Source organism: Drosophila subobscura, chromosome O (genome assembly GCF_008121235.1).
Source record: "Drosophila subobscura isolate 14011-0131.10 chromosome O, UCBerk_Dsub_1.0, whole genome shotgun sequence".
Classification (NCBI taxonomy): domain Eukaryota; kingdom Metazoa; phylum Arthropoda; class Insecta; order Diptera; family Drosophilidae; genus Drosophila; species Drosophila subobscura.
In genome coordinates, this window is record NC_048533.1 from 6,554,038 (window position 1) to 6,573,957 (window position 19,920).

General features: G+C 43.1%; 1 protein-coding gene across 1 annotated transcript; it reads right to left on the minus strand.

Annotated features, from left to right (window-relative positions):
* Nucleotides 1-232: 232 nt before the first annotated feature.
* On the minus strand, nucleotides 233-19,450 carry LOC117898681 (putative epidermal cell surface receptor). Its single transcript, XM_034808264.1, is given in 10 exon segments — nucleotides 233-604; nucleotides 683-907; nucleotides 1,102-2,127; nucleotides 2,472-3,497; nucleotides 3,834-4,076; nucleotides 4,151-4,795; nucleotides 5,063-5,360; nucleotides 7,754-8,111; nucleotides 8,113-9,070; nucleotides 19,017-19,450. Coding segments are annotated over 10 exon segments (5,037 nt in total). The 5' UTR covers nucleotides 19,267-19,450; the 3' UTR covers nucleotides 233-596.
* Between the last annotated feature and the right edge of the window lie 470 nt (nucleotides 19,451-19,920).

Here is a 19,920-nt window from a genome sequence, read left to right on the forward strand (position 1 = left end):
TTAAATATTTATGGACTGTTAATTGAAAAACGCATCATCGCTTTGCTTTCGTGGATTCGCTTTCCATAGTTGCTGATTCAATCGTGTTGAATCAACTGCACTCCACAGATGTATGAGGATGAGGCGCCTTTAAATTACGATAGGTGTAAAGCTAAAATTTACAAGTTAAACTAACTAAACTCGTATGCATTTCGAAATCGCTAGAAGAATTAATGCGCCCGGGTTTCTATCTTTTTTTGTGTGTGGAGTTTTTGATCAATTAGTTCTTCCATTGGGTGTCTATCCTTCTTGCTTGTCTCACTCTCTCTCTATATACACAAGTCACAAATTGTTTAACAAAAAATTGTGTAGATTACTTAAACACTACATACAACATGGCGGCCGAATTCCACATTTGGGACAATTTTTTTACTGATCTTGCGCCGGATTAAGAAAATTATTTCCTCTTTATCTTTCCATCGTTTTCTTTTTTACTGACACTGAGTTTGAGTTTTTCCATTACTTTTCCTTAGTTATTTCATCCTTCCTTTTGTTTTTTTCTTTAAATATTTACAAGAATCTGGTTTAAAACTAAATGTTTTTGGCAGATTCGTGAGTTACAGATCTGGAAGGAGGGGTTTTAAGTACTTTTTATTGCAAATTCGTATAGATTGAAAAGGTTTTCTTTCGCTCATGTACTCACTCATAGTCTCCTGTTGGATCTCCACTTTGTATGAGGGATTATCATAGGCAGCATCGCTCTTGCGTGGTGGTGTAATCGATGCCGTTTGATGGACTCGCCTTCGGGTGATGATGAGGAGCAGGGCCAGCGTGGACATAATGGCCAATGCTGCGATCACAGAGACCACAACCAGGGGACCATAGTAGTCGCCCACAGGCTGATCTGTGCCTGCTGTAAGCAGTTTTCCTATGAAAATATAAACGAAAGGAATTAGTATCAAGATGAGATAGAGGTTTTAGATCTACAGAACTACAGCACAAATTTCTTTTACCAAATATCTTGAAACCCAAATAGATCCTTTCAAAAAATTGCAAGACTTGAAAAGGTATTTAAATTTCCCATCAGGATTCTTCTTATAAATATTCCCTATCGACTCTTACCCGTCTTGCCAGGTGTGGCTGGTCCTCCTGGCTTCGTGATAAAGTTAACCACGTTGCTCTTCTTGGTATTGCCATTCGTCAGATACATCTCCAGCCAGAGGCGGTACTTGGTGCCCGGTTTGAGGTCCATGATGAGAGTGCCTGTGGTGCTGTCCCGCTTGGCCACCTTGAAGACGCTCGAGTCCTCCTTGCCAGCATCGCTCTGGTAGATGGCCCGATAGATGTGGACGAATTTATCCTCCGGATAGGGAACACCATTCCAGGAGATCTCTACGCTCTGGGTCTTCACCTTGGTGACATTCACGGTCACATCAAAGCCATAGACATCGATCTTGGGCGCTGTGCGCACCTTGATCATGTGTCCGGCACGCAGCTCTGCCCCATGACCAGCCAGGGGAATGTAGTAAAGGCCAATCTCATAGCCCGTGTCCGGCTGCAGGTTCTGGATGGTGTAGCTGGTGAGGGTGCGGTGTATCAGCGGGGATGAGGAGTAGATCATGCCCGTGAGCTCCTTGTAGCGCAGCTGCACTCCATCCACATACTCCATCTGCTCGTCGCCGAGCTTCTTCCATGTCAACTGCAGCCACGTGGCATTCGTTTCGCTGACATTCAACTCGGCATCCTCCACGGTCTTGAAGATGTCCTGGAAGTCCGGTCGGTAGTCGGTGAAGGGTGGAGGTGGTGTGATGGTCCGCTCCGCTGGCAGCTTCACCACATGCACAGTGCTCGATGGCTGGGAGTTGAGATCCCTGAGGATCAATGTGATCTTCACTTTGTACAGGGAGTTGGGCTCCAGATAGTTCAAATCGAATTCCATCTGCGATGTGGCCAGGAGATCCTCTGGCGGTGCAAAGATCTGTTGCTCCCACGTGGAGGTATCATTGCTGGGTCCATTCGTGTATCGCAACTCAATGCGTCCATGGAGATTCACATAGACCTCGGGTACAGTGAAGACAATGTGAATGGTGCGCGCATCCAGAGCCTCCAAAGTATGAACTTCAATGTCTGGCTGGAGTTTGCTATTGCCTTTTTTTTGTGGAAATATAACAAACTTCGGTTAGTTTTCAGTGATTAATTAATTATGCAAGATTAGTATTTGGTTTGCCCCGAAAAATAATTAACGAATTTTGGCTTGGAAAATCGCTCAAATTTCAGATTAGCGTAAAAAGCATGACAATGATGAATGGATCTATGGGTGATCTATATGAACTTTATGAATTTATGTGTGTAGTACAGTTTCTTTGTGTGTGTTTGTTTGAGTGTGTGTGGGTCGGCAGTTAGTACAGTAAAAACCCTGTCGCAGTGTTCTGTTGTGGCTGTTGTAGAGATCTAAGAGTGTTGGTAGCTATAGAATATTTTGTAGGTTCAACCTGGATTGGATTGCGGCTGCTGCTGCTGCTGCTGCTGCTGTTGCTGCTTCGTTAGCTTCTCCTGATTCTGGTGCAGACTATGCTCACTGGCTTGGGTAGACAATCCTGAAATGGTGCTGGAACTGGGCAGAATTGTGGCCTGCTGCTGTTGCTTCTGTTGATGGATTGCTGTTGGCGGCACTCCCAGGCCTGGTATCACCGGATAACTCTCGTATGCCACGGGCTGGCCATCGACAATGGCAATGCCATGGGCTGGCGGTGGTGGCGGCAGTCCACTGTGCACAATGGGCACATAATGTGCAGGATTCTGCTGCTGCTGCTGCTGTTGGGAATTCTGTTGCTGCTGTTGCGATGGTGGTCCTCCTGGCACGGTCTGCTGCAAATGCTGCAGAATCTGTTCAATTCTCACTTGGGAGGGCAGATTGTGGTTGTCCTTTTGGGTCTGTGCGGGATGTCCATTATGATTTGGATGCCCTGGATGTCCTGGCTGCTCTGCTCCCAGTATATTGAACAAATCCGATTGACTTGTGGGCACTGGTGGCGGCTTGCCCTGGGGCGTTCCATTGGGATTAATGTCGTACGGCTCATAGGGATTGTAGTCCTCATAGACAGGCTTCACGGGATTGTAGAAGCCAAAGGGTCCCAGGTGCTGCTGGTGCGGATGCTGTTGACCGAACTGGAAGGGCAGAAAGCCCCCATTCTGCTGCAAGTGTCCCTCACGATCATCGAAGATGACATCGTTCTGGTGCTGCTGTTGCTGATGCTGCTGCTGCTCCTGCTCCTCTTGTTGCTGCTGTTGCTGCTGCTGCTGTTGGTGTTGGTGTTGCACCTTTTTGTGTCCTTTTTCATGGCCCTTCTCATGGCTCTTCTCTGTCTTCTCAAAGATGCCCAGACCGCCTCCAGTGGACTTTGGTGGCTTGCCATCCAATGTGGGATAGAAGGCACCTGCCGATGAGGGTTTCTTCTGGGGCGGCATTTTGCCAGTGGTTGTTGTACTTGTCGTGGTCGTCGCTGTCGTTGTGGTTTCTGTTATTTTGTTGCATGTTGAATGTTGTTTGATTATTTACAAAATGCATAGCGTGAATATCTTATAATTGAATTGATGATCAAAAAGGTAAAGTAAAAACGAAATTAAATAGCATTTAAAATGCACAAAACAGAAGGCAGAAAAGTAGCAAAAAGATACACAAGTTAGGCAGCAGAAAAAAGCGCAAAATAGTTCATTAATTTCCAATGAAATTTAATTGAAAATGAAAAGCTCATACGAATGAATATGAAAATGGGAAAATCGTTTCTATATTGCATGCAGGTTCCCCGAAAAAAGGAAAAGAATTAATCTCAAGGCATGCAGAATCTATTTACCATTGGAGATGACTGTGGATTGTGTGGAGGATTCTTCGGGCGACTCCTCCTGCCCGGCAGCACCTAGTTTGGGCACCAACGGTGCACAGCTCCATTGCTTGCAGCACTCGTCATCGGGTATGGGCAGGAGACGTGCCTGTGCCGGATGGCAGGGCAGATCCGCGGGCGGCAATGCCAACACAGGCGGACACGCCGGACGGCACTCCACACGCCCATTCTCGCAATAGCAATGCTGATCGCAACCTAAACGCAGGGAGAACCAAAGTGTGACATGAGGTGACCATGTGAAGGGAATGAAAGGGATGTGCGGACTTTACCTGACAGATTCGCGGGAATCGGTGCCCAGTTTTCAAACTGCAATCCTTTGTAGGTGCAAGTGCCATTGTCCACGCAGCGCATGCTCTCCGGACAGCAGCTCGGAGGAATGGGCTTGAAGTCTGCCGGCACCGGCTCCCAGCGGATGCAGTGCGGATCTTGGACATCCAATCCAAAGTTCGAGGGGCACTCCACCTTGGCACAGTGTATGCCCTGCTCATTGCAGATGCACAACTGCTCGCAGCCATCGCGGAACTGCTGGCCCACCTCGTACTGGGAGCCCTTGAAGGTGCAGCCAGATGAGGCGCCTCCGGCATCTCTCGCCTGCTCCTGCAGCCCATAGACATGCTCCAGGTGGTGCTCCTCCTCCGAATCCTCATTCACACTGTTCTGTGGCGACGTCTGTGGCTGCTCATGGTCGTCCAGAGTGACATCGCACAGCTCCAGCTGGCAGCACACATCCTTGGGATCCTTCACATACACACACTTGTCCGCACGCGTGTGATTCCGCTCCGGGCAGCGGGGACGGCAGTCCATCACTCCACCCTCGGCACAGTGGCAGATCTGATCGCAGGCAATCTCCAGACGTTCGCGGAATTTATAGACGCCTCCCATGTAATGGCAATCATTCTTCGGCTTGGGCGTGGCTATGTGGGTGCAGTGGCAATGCAATGGTTGGGTGGAGGGGGTAGAATGCAGTCGAGTCGAGTGTGTGCGGTGTGGTATGTGTTGTGGTGTGGCATGAGGCACGAGGCACGAGGTTTTATGGAATGCATAGAGAACATACAGCATGTTAAAAAGCTTTGGGCCAAAAGGATCGACAAGTAAAAGCCACAAATAAAGCCACAACAAAAGCTACAACTTCAGCTTCATCTCGCTCAAAGTCTTTGTCTAAAGATTAATGGAAAACTCACCTTCATCATCGTTGCTGGAAATGGTTGTGGCTTCCTCCTCCACTCCGGCTGCTGCTGCTGCCACTGCAGGTGCTGCGCCCTCGGATATGGCCAATGTGGGCTCTAGCAAAGGTTCATTGCATTCCATCATTCGACAGCATTCATCCTCCTCCACCACACGCTCCCTGCAGTTGGGATTGGCCATGCTGCGCTGGCTGCCACGGGGATAGCTGAGGCCCTTGCAACGCGGCTCACACATCCAGTCGCCGCGATTGCAGGTGCAACGCTCATCGCATTCTCTTTCCATGGTGTCGCCATGCTGGAAAATAAAAGATTTATTTAGAACATACATAGCACATTTTTGGGACTATAATTCTATAAGTATTTCCATCTAATTGTGTCTAACATTCAATCAAAACTTAATCAAATTTCCTCCTTTATTTCCCACAACTTTCCCTGGTTCTCCCATCATCATTTATTTGGGGAAATGACTGAAGATCGACCTACTGTGCCAGTTCCCTCTCTCTGACTTTACTGCCAATTTTCGTGTACTCTGCAAAAGTTATTTGCAAAGAAATTACGTCAATTTGTGGCATAAGTTTTGGAGTGGCTGATCATCAATCATCCGGCTGTTGACTCAAGGCAATCATGAGCTGAAATTTCCTGCTCTCCGTATGGAGTGCTCCAATAACCAAATATGTCATCCGAGTATGCTTCAGACAAAAGCGATGCCCACGCACTCGCAGACACACAAGTTCGTGTCTTAAGTCTTTTGTTTTAGCGGGAAAACACTTAAGGCCGTCGTTTGTTCTTTTAATTAAACGTCCGGGGACTAGGGTTCTGTGTTCTCTCAGCCATTTATATGGCTCTCAGGTGCGCAAATTCACGCCCAAAAGCATTTTATGGTGTGTGCCCCTGCCCCCTGCTCTTTTGTTGGCTAATGAGCACTATTCTTGTGAACTTTTGGGGCCTCGGGCAGCTCATAACAACGCCCCCTTTGCCACATTAAAAAACCACAGCAAATCTTAACTAAAATATCAGTTAAACTGTGCAATTTTCTTTATTAAACCATTTTTTCTGTTTCTGTAATTTTTTCTATGTGCCTGTCTGCTCACTTGAAAAACATTCGTGGCATGCGGCTTGGCATGTTGCACGTGTCCGCCAATCTATGGCAATTTATAAGAAATATTTACAGGAGAAGTGGCTGGTGGCTGGTGGCTGGCGTGGCGGGGGAGGAGATAAAGGAGGAGGGTCGTGTCTACCGGCCACAATTCATTAAAAGTGAAAGCAAAAATTATTTCATATCGAACGCGAACCGCAAACTCGATTATGAAAACGACAACACAAACAATTTAAAAGATTAAGAAAAAAAATTGAATTAAATAGGGAGAGAGGCTGAAATAATGAAGAGGGAACACTCTTTTTATTGGGAATTATAAGTGCTAGCAATAATGGAAATTTAATAAAGGATCTTTGGAGATGGCAAACATTTCTTGCATCTCATGGAAGGGAATCCCGTACCTTTCAATGGCGAAGATATTTGTATATTTAAAGACAAACTGATACTCAAAATGGATACAAATATCTCTATACCCCTCTATTGTTAAGAGTACTTGAAAAAGAAAAGCCAAACGCTCGTTTAATTAAAGCAAAATCAACACTCCAGACTCTGGCCCAAGAGCAGGCACAGGCTCCATCTCACAAATGTGGGTTGGGTTTTGGTCAGTAGCCCAGCTGCAGGCATTGCACCAACTGCACTATATATATTTTATATGCATATATCTACAGCCGATGTAAGCCATGAGTAGCGTTCATGATTGGTAGCCATTCCGTGCCTCACTCTGTGGCCGAGTGCAATGTTTGATGAACACGTCACAGTTGGACAGACGCACAAAGGCGTGTTGGAAATGATTGAAAATGCTCGTTGGCTGTTAATTAGATGAATTATTTTAGATGAAAGATAAATTCTACAGCTCTATGCATTGTTTAACCAAATAGTTCTAATGCAAATCATTTATCAGGCAATTTATCTGAAATGCTAGCAATTTACACATTGTTGAGATGATTGCTTGGATTCCTGGTTTCTAAATGGGAAGGGGTCTGGATTGGTTTTGCATCTGTCTGACTATGGGCAGTGTTTGGGATTGTATCTCCCTTTCGGATCTCGAACTGGCGTTTGTATCTACCGCCTTTGGCCAAAACCACAAAGGCGATGTCAACATCAATCACAAGCCAGCAATTTTCTGGAATTTTCTTTGCCCGTTTTCTGTTGTATTTTGTTTCTACATTTTTCTCTCTTTTGATTTTTAAGGTGCGCAAATTTTTGCATAATTGCTGCTTGGTCGAACAGCGACAGCGGCTCACCGAAAGTATGTTTTTTTTTAAGTTTTATTTTGTTTGGAGTGCAGCAGCAGCAGCAACAGCAACAGCAGCAGCTGCATTGGGGATTGAGAGTGAGTCTGAGTCTGGAATATGGAGCCCAGTGCTCTGACCGGTTTCATTATGAGCGGCAGCAGTGCCAAAAAAAAAGACTTGTTGGCCATTATGCAATCTGCAGGGTGACGACAAGCTCCAATTGGAGTTGCGTGCCAGGAAGTGGGCTGGTGGCAGCCAGACAAAAAGGAATGAATACGAGTGAAGGCGTTGTGCGCTTTCTCCACGCCATCAAACTTCTTTCTGCATATTTTATTTTCTATTTGAGAGTATACTAACCTTGTAGGTCTTGCTGTTGGCCAAACATTCGCGCTGCATTGTATCCCCGCTGGCGGTGATTTCTACGATTTTGGGCATTTCCGTTTCCGGTTGCACAGTTGTCGTGGATGTTGTGGTCGTAGATGAGGTGCTACTGGTGCTACTGCTACTCTCTTTGGGTTCCTCATCCATGCTGACATCACTGAGATCCATGAGCTGCTCATGCGTTGTGGCATTGCGATGCAGGAAGAGCTCCTCCACATCATCATCGCCAGCACCGCCCGCTGATCGTCCCTCGCCGGCAAAGGCAACAAATGGCGATGGCTCTTCGGTCGTTGTGGTGGCTGGAGTTGTGCTGGTGGTTGTACTGGTGCTGCTGCTGCTGCTGCTGTTCTCTCGACTCCTCCTCCGGCTTCATGTGTTGTCCTTCAACAATGTTAATCACTGCACCCGACGACGATTCGTTGTCTGGCGGGGGCATGATTGTGGTGGCAGCCGCCGCATCGATTTCTGTCTCCTCATTCATATGCATGGCGCGTGCTCGCGATGTGGTTGTGCTTGTACTCGTCGTACCCTCGGTGGATGTGGCTGGCTCGGCCGTAGCCTTGTTCTCCACACTGACAATAATACCAGCATCAGAGCTGCTCTCTGTGGTTGTAGTGGTTGTAGCTGGCTCTGACGATGATGATGACGATGACGAGGACGAGGACTCCTCGGTGCTGGTCGAAAGCATTTGATAATCTTCGTGTTCGGCCAGGCGATCATGATTCTCGGACAGTATATGCACATGATAGGGATCCTCTTCGCGCTCATTCTGTTGCACTGTTGCCTCTGTCGTTGTTGTCGTTATCGGCGTACTGGTTGTTGTCGTACTGGTTGTTGTTGTTGCATCTGTCTTTTCACTTTCATTTTCACTGGCATTCGCTGAGGAGTCACTGCTCTCCTCGCTGTTGCTGTTGCTGGCCGTGATCAGTGTCGCCGGATGTCGGAAATTATTCAGATCCTTGACCACATCATCATTCTCATTGGATATTTGATTCAGCAGCTGATCTTCGCGAGGATCCTTCAGTGCCTCGGTTGTGGCATCAGCTCCACTGTTCTCCGCATGCTCATCCCTCAGGGGTATGTGCTGGATGTGGGTCTGATCGCCCTCCGTGTGCGAGAAGATCAAATGCTGTTCGGGTCCTTCGCTCTCCTGTCGCGGCGTTGTTGTGGGCTCAGTCGAAGTGATGGGCTCAATGCTCGTGGAACTCACAGAGGAACTGCTCATCGTATCCACAGCAGCTGTGGGCAGAACGCTGCTGTTGCTGGTAGTTGGTGGCAATGTTGTGGTCATCTCTGCGAAAGGAAAAGAAAAAGGAATAGCATTAGCATCTTCTGAGGAAAGAAGTCTTCTTGGATAACTGCCTATCAATACTGACTCATCCCTCCCCAATGGGGTAAATAAACTCTTAAGTCTTTGTCCCACATTTACGGTAACTGAATGGGAACAGAAAAAACAGAACTTTTCTTGCGCAATTCTAGCGGAAATATGGCAAATCGTATTGGAAATATCTCACGCGTACCATCATCAGCATCAACCACATCATCCGCAATTCCGCATTGGCCATGCCATCATTGAAAGGTAATTTCTGTTTTCAGTTCTCAATTCTCGTCTCGCGGTTCTTGTCTCGCGTTCTTTTTTTTCAATTTTGCCACACAACGAACCGGCCGAACCCCAAGCATCTTTCAAGCAGCATCAATTCCTCAAAATCTGCAAGGTATTCATTAAGCTCCGTCTGCCTGCTGCTGGCTGCCTGCTGAATCATCCGATGGTCGTCCATTCTTGGAAGCTTCAGTGTAGGGACAAGCCCCAAACCAAAATATCAGCCCAGCCACATCTTTTATGATATAATTCTTGTTTCTCTTTGGTTTCTTCTTTTTTTTTTTTTACTTGTAAAGCGCTTTGAGGCCTCTGCCAAAGATGTTATTTTTCGTGCTTTTTCTCTTCCATCTTTTCTTATATAATTACATTTATATTCGGGCATTCATGTCATAAATAAATGCTGACCTTAGTGGAGGCCCAAAAACACTTGTCTCTTGCCCTGTGGCTTCTGCAGCGAATTAAGTTTGCTTCTGACCAGAAAAACATTCAATTAAAAAGTTAATTCATTAATTGGAACTTGAACTTGAACATCAGCGATAATTGTAGCACTTCTAAACGAGTATTCAGATCTAAATTAAGTGTGGGAAGCCATCCATCAAAGTTCTATTCACTTTTTTCCGTTATTCAGTCAATCAATATTCATTAAATGTGAACATAATTATGTTTGATGGCTCCTAAATAGCTTGAAGAATTACCTGAATTTCCATTTGCATTTTTCAGACCATTTTCAGTAATAACTCAAAATGATTTGCAGCCTGCAATTTTCCTCAAACATTTGCATCAAGCACCCCATCATTGCTGGCTTGAGTCGAATGGTAAAAGTAAATAAGCCTTTCCAACCATATAGCATCCACATAGACATATGTATGCACATATGTACATGTACCACACGTTTACTCCGCTGACTCATGACGTACTTCTCTTTTATTTTTGAAGAGGGGACAGGAAACACCCGCTGACGATCTCTCTGTGTACGAAATGCTACCCCATGGGGACGGCATTTATCCAGTCAAGTCCTACGCCTAGACGGGCCCAAGAGAGGGGCCCTGGAGTGTAGGTGGTTGGGGGAGAGAATGGCGACTGCCGGCTGGCGGCTGGCGACTGGGACTGTCATGCATGCGTGGTAATAAGCATTAAAGCGGTCCCTAGACCCCAGTTGTCGTCGCTCCAATAAGAAAAAGGTACAAAATATACGCTTGGAGGCAGTCAGTCAGAGTCAGAGTCAGACTCAAAACACAGAGTCGAAGTCAGCATGCAACGGACGCCAATTTAGCGCTAAAAACGTTGAGGGTAGAGAACTTACACATAACGAAGGGAAAATGCCCTAAATGATGGTTCTAGAGAAGAGAAAAACTAATAAAAGCGTGGTTCAGGGGAAGTGAAAGGAATGGCGATAAGTGGAAAGAGTTTTCATAACAATTCTCCTATAGGAATCGGTTAGAGTTCTTAAAAAATATTTAAGCAAAGATTGGGGTCACAAATATTTATCAAAAATGAGTCACACTTCTCTGTTTCATAAAATCAAATCTCCTTCCATTTTTCAATCCCAAAATGAATGTCTATTTCCCCCCACCAATAAGTTAGGGTATACAAAACGTTAAAGAACTCCCGAACAGTTCGTTAGCCCACAGAGAAAAAGAGAGAGAGAGAGAGAGAGAGAGAAAAGAGTAAGAGAAAGAGACCCCAGCCGACTTCTACAATATATATAGACAGAACAGATCTTTATGTGTGTGTTTTATGTTTTAGCTGTTGCTTTTATTGTTGTGTCGAATGGAGAGAGAAAGAGAGAGAGACCAGAACTCTTAGGGTTACTGACATGAACCTTGAATTTCAGTTCGTTATGCTGCTGTTGCTGTTGATGTTGCCTTTACCTTTGTGGCAGCCTCCAGCCATAGCTCCAACTCCAAACTACAAACTCCAACTCCAGCTCCAGCTAGGGAGCAGCTATTGCAGTTCTTGACTCTGCTGTTGACTGTTCTTTTCTGTTCTGTTCTGTTTGGGCCTGTTGTCACGGTTAGCCGTTTATAATACGCCAACTGTTCGAAGTTTCTTGTGGCCTGGCTCCTTTTGTTTTGTCTCTTTTTACTTGGCGCACAATTTGTCTTTTACTGTCATTGATTTTCATTTTTCACTCGGCACTCGTTAAAGCCAGCCAAGGCATCTTCAATTTATTTTGTATACAAACACATACTAGAATATATGTATATCCCTTATGTATTCCGCATAGATGGGGGACTTGTTTGGTGGTCTTTCCGTTATGCAAGTCGCTTTTTCTGCCTCCTGCATCTGCCATACAAAAGACTCAGAAAACGAACTTGAGTTTCTGCATCTCTTATACATTTTTTCCTCTCTGCATGTTGGCCATGCAAAATGGGTTTTTGGTTTAGCATAGTTTATGACTCAAAGCTAAGCCGGTCAGCCAGTCTTGATTATGATATATGTTTGTACGACTACGACTGTATATGCATAAGCACTTATGCAGAAAAATGCAAAAATGCCTGTCCAACACTCATTTGCGGTTTTTCTAAGTCGCCGCACGTTCTGTGGCTCACACAAGCAAACAAATGATTGGACAGCCAAAGGAGTGGGAGATCGTTTTATACCCTCCTATAGTACCCATAGATAGAGGGGGAGTTTGGGGCTCTACTACTACGAGTATACATAAGTGATGTGCTTAGAATTGACAAGCTGCCATGAAGCGTTGCAATGCTAACCGGATGTCTTTGTTGGGTGGGATAGTTGCTGTTCTGTTGTTGTTGTTAATGGTCTTGATCTAGAGTTGATGATGGCCCAAAGTATACGTTAAAATTGAAAAGACAATAAGGGTTTCTTGGTCAATTGAACAGCTGCAAAGGCGATCAAAATGATTGCAGAATAAGAGAATAAAGAAGATATATGAGAAAAAGCTATTGGAGAAGGCATTTGGAAGCTTTACAATTCCTAGCTGTCTTGCTTTGGCATTGAAATTCTCTAAAGAAAATCGGCAATATTTATTTCTCATCCTTAACGTTAAAAAAGTGACTAAATCTGTTGCTGTACTTGTCTTTCAGTTTCAGGTTTTATGCATAAAACAGGTATAATATTCCATTTATAAACATTCTTAAACTGTTCATTATCTGAACCCCTACTTCCAGCACTCGAATTCTTTTTTCCCCAATTTCCGTATCTATAGATTTGTTTGATGTTTGAGCTCAGGGGCTTCGGCGCAGCCAACCGGAAGCAGAGCTTCATAATGAAACCTGCCTAATGACCATTCCCCATGTGCCCCACACCTCTTACACACACACCACTCCCTCCATTCCGCCCCACCATCCTACATTCCCCACACTATTGGCCGCGTTTTGTAACGCGCAAAAAGTGTCAACAAAACGGAGCGGCCCCACCGATCGGAAAAGGGTAAAAATACGAGAAGGGGGAAGAGGTCTGACCATTTTTGTTTCTGTTTATTTTTTTGGGCAATGTAACGGTCATGCCTGAGAGTGTGTCATGAATCCATAATAAATATACATATATACGATGTATATATGTATATCCGAATGGTATTATGCAGCTGTTGGTCCGGTTTTGACTTCGAATTATAAACAAATTCGAAATTGATTACGCAATTTTTTTGGATGTTGCCTGCAGTTTCAGTTTTTTTCCCCCCCTACTCTTGGGTGTTAATTTTGATTATCTTTTTTTTTGGGTTTAATTAAAACCAGAGTTTGGAGGTTTTTTTCTATTGTATTTGCTTTAGAAATTTTGCGCTGATGTTAATGAAATTTCATTGTGATGGCTTTTGTCCATGAAGATGATAAAAAAAAAAGTCGTGTATGGAAATTTGTGAAACCAAGTGTTAAATTTCAATAATGAATTTGGGATATGGTTGAGATGTGATGAGTTAGTGAATGGCGGAATGGAAGCAGAAGTATCCGATGAAGATTACGGAAAGAAATCTTAAAGAAATCATTCTGTAATTATTATTGTTCTTAAATGTTACTATACTTTGATAGAGCCATCAGTCTTCAGCTGTATCATTTACACTTTTTAGACACATTTAAGCCCCGTTTTACTTTACAACAAAAGAATCCCACAAAAGTCTACCAAGTACCCAGCATTCTATCATAAATTTGTATCTCAATTGCAGTTAACCGACTGTGTTTTTAACCCAAATACGGGGCATTTTATCGGCCTTTCTATCTGGCTAATGACATATAAAGAGTGCCCGGTGGAAAGGCAGAGCAGACGAATGCCCAGCGGCCATTCATTCAGGTATTTCTGATAGGGTAGAATTCCACTCGACACCATTAAAACCCACACAAAAAACGGCAGAGAAACCAGCGAAAAGGGGAAGTCAAGTCAAAGCAAAATTATTTCCCAACATAACATAGCATTTGACCTTTTTCAACTCGAAAGTTCATGTGCATCTGACAACAACAAAAATGCAGTTTGACCTGGTGCAAAAAGGTAGGGGGGAGCTGCAGAGGGTGTACGTTGTATCTATGAGAGGGCGGATCGTATCTAATGCTATGACGGCAAAACAAAAAAACACAAGAAACACGTTTCAAATGCTGCGACGATGAGGCTCGTGTCATTGTCCATTTAGTGGTTGGAGTGGAGTACTGTTAAAGCCAAGACAAAGACCTCTGGCAGAAATATGAACAACTAAACACTAAAGCCCCTTAACGTTTGTATAAATATTGTGGCGAGTTGTAGTAGCAATGACTCTGTCTCTGTGCTGTATCTGATCTCAATGGAATGACACCCCACAGTCAGACAGACAGACAGACAGAGTCTTTAGCCAAGTGAATGCGAGTTGTTTGGCCGGCCATGAAATCGAATTGGAATTGGAATTGGAGTTAGCCATGTGAGAGGTTTTTGCTGACTAGCTGAGCTGAGCTGACTTGCTCTGTAACTTTTGTGGTGTGATGGCAAGTGGCAAGTGCGTTTGCAAATTGAAGGTCAATTGAATGGCACGGGCAAGCGAAACTCACAAACAGTAAATGAGTTTGAAGTTTGAATCACATAACATGGGGCATAAAGGGTATAAAATGCTGTACACAGGGGAAAATGCTGAGAGCATTAGAGACGAGCAAAAGCATGGGGGAAAAGGTGCGATTATCATGTTCGAGCCCCAGTTCCTAGTTCCCATTCAATTTCCAAGCTTAACAAGAAAGAACACCAATGAAAACCGTTCGATAAAGACTCAGAATTACAATCCAACTAGTTTAAAAGTTCTTTAAACCCATAAAACCAAAACGATTTCCTTCCGATTCCTCTCACTCTCTACCCTATCATTATATAACAGACACGAGTGTTTCCTCCCATTTATATATGTCTCAAATCACCTACGAGTAACAGTAGAAAAATATTCATAACATATAATTAAATTAATGTTCATTCTTAATTATCTTTCTCCCAGTTGAAGCCTGGCGGCACTTCCTGTAAGGCGTTCGTTCTCTTTCTTACTCCTCAGTATCTGTATCTCTGCACCGTTCATTGACACACTTAATTGCAGCATTATACCCACACACATACACACACACACACACACACACACACACACACACACACAAGACAGACACTGAGCCACAAACGTATGTGCAATTAAAATGCATTAATTAGCCGCACATTGGCTTTCTGTGCTACATTTTTCCCACTCGTATGAGAAAAAAAAAAGATTTTTTTATAGTATAAAAAATTATCTAATTCAAAAAAATGCAAGACAGCCAAGACGCATGTCTAGACCCCGCTGGTAGCAGAGGAATTGCATGATACTTGTGTGCTCTAAGTGGAATTGATGCCATTGCCTAATGCATATTTCAAACGAGTTACAAGTATACTTAATTTTACTTAGCTTATTTATGCATTTTGATTTGCGCCCCTGACATAAATAGAAATGAGACTGAGATTGAGATTGAGGCCGGCCTGCCAGGGCAGGTTTTCACTTGTGTAACCCGTTTGATTCTATTCGAATTTGAAGAGTTTCTTTTAAGCTGGGTGATTGGGAGAAAGCCCCCGAAGCCAAAGCCAATCCATGGTAATCCCACTCAAAGTTCACTTTTTTTGTGTTTGTTGTTGACACTAAAGTTCGAAGTATCTGTAAGCCATATTTATGGCCAAAATGTTAATTGTTGACTCTGTCTGCACTTTCACGCATCTCCCGCTCTAACGATGATGTGTTTGTGTGTGTGGAGTACGACGGCACAATAATAATAATAGTTATAATAGTAATAATAGCGGCCAACAATTAACAACAGTTTTCAGCTGTTGGTGTTGGTGTTGGTGTTGCTGTTGTATCTGTCACTCCACACATTCGGACATTGTGGTGTAGCTTGTTGAAAAGTCTCTTTTCTGTAAGCTACTTTTACTTATCGGTTCATTATAGCGGGTCGCCAGACAAAATTTTTGCCAGCTAATCGAGCATGAACCCCACCAAAGCGAAAGGTACAGTGAGACACGCATCGCACCGAAGCCTGGGGTCCGGGCCACACCCTCTACAGAGTATATCTCTGGCATATTTCTCACACTTCTCGTACTCTGACAACAAAACTTGTATCCTTGAAAACTCCGACGAAAACAAAAGTCTTGTCTGCCTGTCTGCCTGCCTCGCTTTTTCTGCAGAATTTCTCAGTGACGCAGACAGAAAATAAACAATAAAAACACACAAAAAATCAACAGAAAGATGTAGAGAGAGGGAGAACTCCCATGAGAGTCCATGCACAAACAAAAGACTGAGGCAACAAACTTGTGGAGGCAGCATCTCATCTCCATGGCAACTTGGGGCATATTTCATTAATGCAAAACTTGATGTTTTCGCTGAAATGTTGACTCCGACAACTTCCTCTCTCAAAATTCACGACTATCGTGCTGCAAATATGTAAATTTCCCTTTTGCTATGATTTGTAAAAATAACAAATCATCAACAGGTAGGTCCACATAATAGCAGGTCACCTCAGCACTTTTCGTTCATAATTTATGATTATTATTTCTGCGAAGCTGTATGCCTGGTCTGGATATTTTCCCTTGAAGAAAGTAAGTCTGGTAATTGAGGTCGTACAGTCTCATGTTTTTTGTTAAATATATAAGTAAGTACATTGTGCAAGAGGCCTTGCTTGTATTTATTTTTGGCAACACCGTATCGAGTGCAGGGCCCTGACTTGCATTGCCAACGCATTGAAAATTGCTCAATAGGAATTTGTTCAATGGAAGGCCACAATTTTTGCACTCAATGATCAGTTGGGATCAGTTTCGCAGAGCGAAAATTAACATAAATGATTTATATACTCGACTTTCAAGTACACCAGCCACCGTGCTCTGCAATTTTCCAACTCATTAAAGTCGCTCGGGCCGGTCTATGTGTCGATTTTCCTTAGTTAGCAAACAATTTACTGGCCTCTGGTTTCGGTATAGGCTTTGGGCTTGGGTTTTTTTTCACAAACTAGTTGGCTGTCTGTCAAACAGTGAAAAAAGATTACTAATGGCTTTTTTTAGCATTAACTGGGGGAAAATCCATCCAACAAGCAACTACTGATATGAAAATATTGAAAAATATTCAATGAAATTGTATAGATTTGAGTTAATGAATTTATGGATAAAACTCTTTGGGTGATTCTGAGTTACCGCAGGAGTTTTTTGAAGGTCAATGTAAATTGTTCTAGTGCACGCCTACAGTCAGAGGTCAAGCTGTTTTCAAATATGGAAACTTCTAGACTTCACATCCGCTTGGGCTGCAGGCGATGCGTGGATGAATCATTCGGACAGACAGTTTTTACTCATGGAATATATATTTCAATTTATACATATAATTGCTTGATCCATTGACACTTTAAAGTCCCACTGAAAGTCTTGTCGCCACTGGCTGCAACTATAACACACAAACCCGTTTTGTAACTGTCCAAAGTCTTGCTCAATAATTGATTTGTATTTTTAGATATATATTTACATAACGCAAGACCTTAATCTGTTGGCTGGCTGCCCACTTCTGACTAATTAATGAAGCCACTCTCTTCTGTAGGGGGAACATCAATGGAACATCCCGAGGCTGGTCGTCAGGTGTGGTGTCTTTGCATAGTTTGTGGGTGTTTCAAACCCAAAACGAAATGACTAATTGCGGAGTTTATGTTTCTTGTTAATTTTTCTTGGTACATCTTTTTATAATTAGCCCCCGCGTTAAAGACATTCCACTCCCAAAAATCCCTGAAGCTAAAACAAATGAATATTTCGACTGTACGTAGGTTAAGATCATGAGTCATTTCAATTCCCTAATTTGCATATAAATTGTGTGAATTGTGGAGGTCTAGTCCCAAAATCTTATTAGTTATTCCCTTGGCATTTAGGGCTCACAACCTTACAACATCGAGTGTTTCCCCCTTCCAAAGCTGAAACAGATCTGATATCTGTGTGTGGGCCACCTCTTCGGCCTCATTTTATCGAGTCATCAATGGACCAACAAGATGAGAAGTAAGAAAACCTAAAACAACAATGGAAAGAAGAATACAACAAATTGAAGTTTCTTTTATGAGCCATGTCTGTATCAACGTGACGCTTTTGAAGTGCATCTGACATTAAACCGAAACAAAAACTACACTCCAGCTAATTATAACATGGTGGCCACAAAGAACCGAAACAATTAAACTGGTAACCTCATTTTCTGTATAAGAAAAACTTGATTGGTTTAGACGATATACGAGTACTCGGAGGAATGAAGCCTTTCACTTTTGATCTGGAAAAGTTCTTGGCTTGAGAGATTATCTCAAAACGCGTCGGAATGTTAAATGTAAGCGAATGTCCCATTAGAAATCAATTTTCTCATCTTATATGTACATTCTTGAATAGTTTTATTGGTTTGTAAAAGTGTTTTAATAAATATTTAAATGATTTTCTTTCGGGGCTATGCACATTTTTTTTTTCAATTATCTTTTCATATTTTTTAATATTTAAAATATTCTTCTAATGATTGATTAATCAGAGAAAAGTTCCTTCTCTTTTGAAGATGTAAAACGTGTTGGAATGTGGATAAATAAGAGCAAGATTCCCTTTGGTTATACACACACATAAAAAGTTCATTTTCTCCATCTCTGAAGAAATACTTAAATTATTATTATGATACTTTCCCATTTCAAGCTTCAACAAACTGGAAATATGTGCCTTTTAGCTTCAGGTCAAAAGATGTTCAGATTTTCTCAAAAATTTCCCTTTGATATGCCGCACAATCAACTAAGTAATTCAACAGGAAACGACTTGTTGTAGCCACAAATACAAATATTCTACCAATGATTAATCCCACAGCAACACGAAATTTCTTTTGGTTCGCTCCATTTAAGCGAATCCGAAATAATTATGGAGAAATGTCTTACAGATCGAAACGAAATTGGTGGCAGGGCAGGGCCATGCCGGGCCGGGCCATGCCGGGCAGCACACACCCAAGACACGCCACGCACTGGCTCACGATGTGAGGAGGCCTGGCCGTTAATTGGTGGCTCAGAGAATGAAATTTGATTACGGCCCAGAGAGTCCCAGAGAGTCAGTCCCAGAGCCTAAGTAAGGTGAGATTAAAGTGTCTGGCAAACGATCAGGAGGCCTAGACAACGTCATCGCCATCGTCGCGTTCTACCGGCATCTATAATTTTCATGGCTTTTGGCTTTTGTATAACTCACCAGCTTCGGCCGCATTCAATTTGTTGGACGTTTCTGTAGTGCTTGAAGTCGTTGAACTATCCGTTTCCTCAGTGGTACTGCTGGGACTGGGACTGGTACTGGTGCTGGTGCTGCCAATGCTGCTTTGTTCTACACCAATTGTTGTTTCTGCTGTGTTGGAGATTGTTGTGGCATCCATAGGGTGGTGGCATGGTCGTTGTGGTTGTTGCTGCTGCTGCATCATCCTCGCCTGCAGGCGCAGACGCCGCATGCTCAATTTGAATGCCAAGCAGCAATAATCCCAAGAGACTGGCCAGGCACAGTCTCCGCCACAAGATCGTGGCCGTATCGCCTCCGGCTTTTCTTCTTTTACACGTTTGCATTTTTCAACTTTATTTTTTTCACACGTTTGCACTTGTTTTTATTTTTTTATTATTGTTAATTTTTAATGATTTTCTATAAAAAATGAAATTCGCAATAAGTATTATATATCCGTATCTTCTTTTTGGTTTCGTTAAAGGTCTCAATCATTAACTTTAGGGCACTCATTGGGTTTTTGTTTTGTTTTTGTTTTGTTTGGTTTTCTTTTGTTTTATATTTTCGTTTTTCGCGGTTTTTTTCGTTTTTTTGCTTTACACGACATTTATTTTGTAGCGGTTTCTGTTGGTTTGGTAACCCCCTAAAATGCTGTCATTTCCGTTTGAAAGTCGGCTTCAATAATGGTTTTGTGTGTAAAGTCAAGTGCCATATTTTGTCAGTCAATTTGTTGGGTGATTTGTTGGGAGCTTACATTTGGGTTAATATTACTTGGAAAGTTGCGAAAATATTCAACTTTTGGAAATATCTTTACAATGATATTTCAGTTTTCCTGTACTGTTTGCTTAGCAAATAATGTAACTGATACTTCAGCTGAATTCTGCATTTA